General features: G+C 53.7%; 1 protein-coding gene across 1 annotated transcript in view; it reads left to right on the top strand.

Moving 5' to 3' along the window:
- Positions 1 to 574, top strand: part of LOC104493043 (HIG1 domain family member 1A, mitochondrial-like) — a 1978-nt gene extending 1404 nt beyond the window's left edge. Inside the window, exons 2-3 of the mRNA XM_010135656.1 lie at positions 280 to 414; positions 525 to 574. Coding sequence (XP_010133958.1) covers positions 280 to 414; positions 525 to 574 — 185 coding nt within the window. The remainder of the gene's footprint in view (positions 1 to 279; positions 415 to 524) is intronic.
- Positions 575 to 2002: the final 1428 nt, after the last annotated feature.

Below are 2002 nucleotides of genomic sequence, written 5' to 3'. Positions count from 1 at the left end.
TGCAGGGCTGTGGCAGGCTGCCCAGGGCAGTTGTGGAGTCCCCATGGCTGGAGGTGTTTCCCAGCCGTGTGTAGGTGCTGCTGAGGGCCAGGGGTCAGCGGGGACCTGGCGGTGCTGGGGCAACCAGGGGGCTTAACCTTAAAGGCCTTTCCCAACCAAAACGCACAGAACCAGAGTCATTATCCAGAATGTGATTATTCCTGGAATGTTTTAAGTGGGTCATGTCACATTTCGAGGAGGTGGCTCTCCACTCAGAGGGATGCTCTCCTTGCCTCGCAGGGATGGCCGGCTTCGCCGCAGTGGTTGGCTACGGGCTGTACAGGCTGAAGCACAGAGGTGACATGAAAATGTCCCTTCACCTTATTCACATGCGCGTGGCAGCCCAGGGCTTCGTCGTGGGAGCGCTAACGTGTGGTACGTATTAACCGGAGCAGCGGTGTTTGGCGACCCCCCAGCGCTGTGTCCGTCGCAGGCCTCACCCGTTGAGCCCAGCTTGCTAATGCTGCCGCGTCCCTGTGTTCCAGGCGTGCTGTATTCCATGTGTCGGGAGTACTTGTTCAAGCCCAAGGAGTAACGGCGAGCTGACCGAAATCTCTGTCCCGGAGGTGGCCTGTGCACTGCAGCTACAACCCTCACAGCAAGGGGTTCGTGAGGAAAAAAATAATTTGTGGTATCAGAGAATTCCCCTGTTGTTATCTGTTTTGTTCCGGTACGCGGCAGCCTAAACAACTGCGGACAGCCAGAGCGGGTACCGGCGTCTGGTTCTGATTGACGCTACCGTATCCCAGTTCTTAGGGGGTACAGTAGAGTACAATCCCTTTATCTCCCCCTCAGCTCAGTCCTGAAATCAGTGACGACTTTTTGCTGCCATTGCCCCAAAGCACAAAGTGTGAACCAGCTTCTGCGAGGCCTCGGGCAGCGGGTGTGAGGTGGTGTCCTGAGCGCTTTGCTGTCATTTTCTGCCCTGTGTATTTGTCAGCCTCCAGTGTTGTCATCTAGAAGCTTCCAGTAGTGCTAAATGACTTGAGAGAAATATAAACTTATTTTTTTTATTTAAGGCATAAGTATATGGTATGTTGCAGCTATTTAAATGTTATATTTATTCCTTATTGAAGAAGACACAGGCGCTGTTTGTACTTATGGATTTTTCAGACTCTTGGATTTACTATATTTTGTAACTTTATTTAGCGTTCTTCTGAATAACATTTAAATGTAACATTTAAAATACATACTGTGAAAACTAAACCTCGGTTTGGGTGTTGTAATGCTGTTAATGACCGAGCTCTGACTCCTGCAGTGTCACTTCCCCTAGAGAGTTTAAAACATTTTAACCTGAAAACCCCCCATCTCCTCCAATGGGGCGTTAAAACCCTTCCCTGTGAATTGGCGGTTATTTCTCACTCGAACCCCTTGTATTTCCAACAGCGGTCACACAAATAAAAGCGCTGGTGAAGCCAATTTGTAAAACACCTCGTTTTCTCTCCTGTTAGCCGACATTGCGCGGTGACGGTACGTCTCTAGCAGATCCCACCAGGTACGTGCTGCACCTCTGTGACACTGTACAGAGCGGCGGGGGATGAAACGCCAATGAACGTGCGAGCGCTGCAGACAGGGGCTGTCTGGCTGTGGATCTGCTGGGGTGGGCCCCCCCTGTGCGGCTCACGGACGCGAATCAAAAAGATCCCACCAGGTACGTGCTGCACCTCTGTGACACTGTACAGAGCGGCGGGGGATGAAACGCCAATGAACGTGCGAGCGCTGCAGACAGGGGCTGTCTGGCTGTGGATCTGCTGGGGTGGGCCCCCCCTGTGCGGCTCACTGACGCGAATCAAAACCACCTGGGCGGGGGCGGCGCTGCGGGAAAGGCCGTTCCCAGCCGGCGCCATCCCGCTGTCCTTGACTGCTTGCTCCCACAGGTCTCCCTCAGGGCGGCAGAGGGAGTGAGGAGACGAGACGCCCCTCCGTGAGGCAGAGCCCTTTTTTCCAGCCGCCGCCCTCCTCC

The sequence above is a fragment of the Buceros rhinoceros genome, unplaced genomic scaffold (genome assembly GCF_000710305.1).
Source record: "Buceros rhinoceros silvestris isolate BGI_N320 unplaced genomic scaffold, ASM71030v1 scaffold32044, whole genome shotgun sequence".
Taxonomy (NCBI): domain Eukaryota; kingdom Metazoa; phylum Chordata; class Aves; order Bucerotiformes; family Bucerotidae; genus Buceros; species Buceros rhinoceros.
Note: the sequence above shows the minus strand (reverse complement) of the source record. Positions and strands in the feature narration are given on the sequence as shown.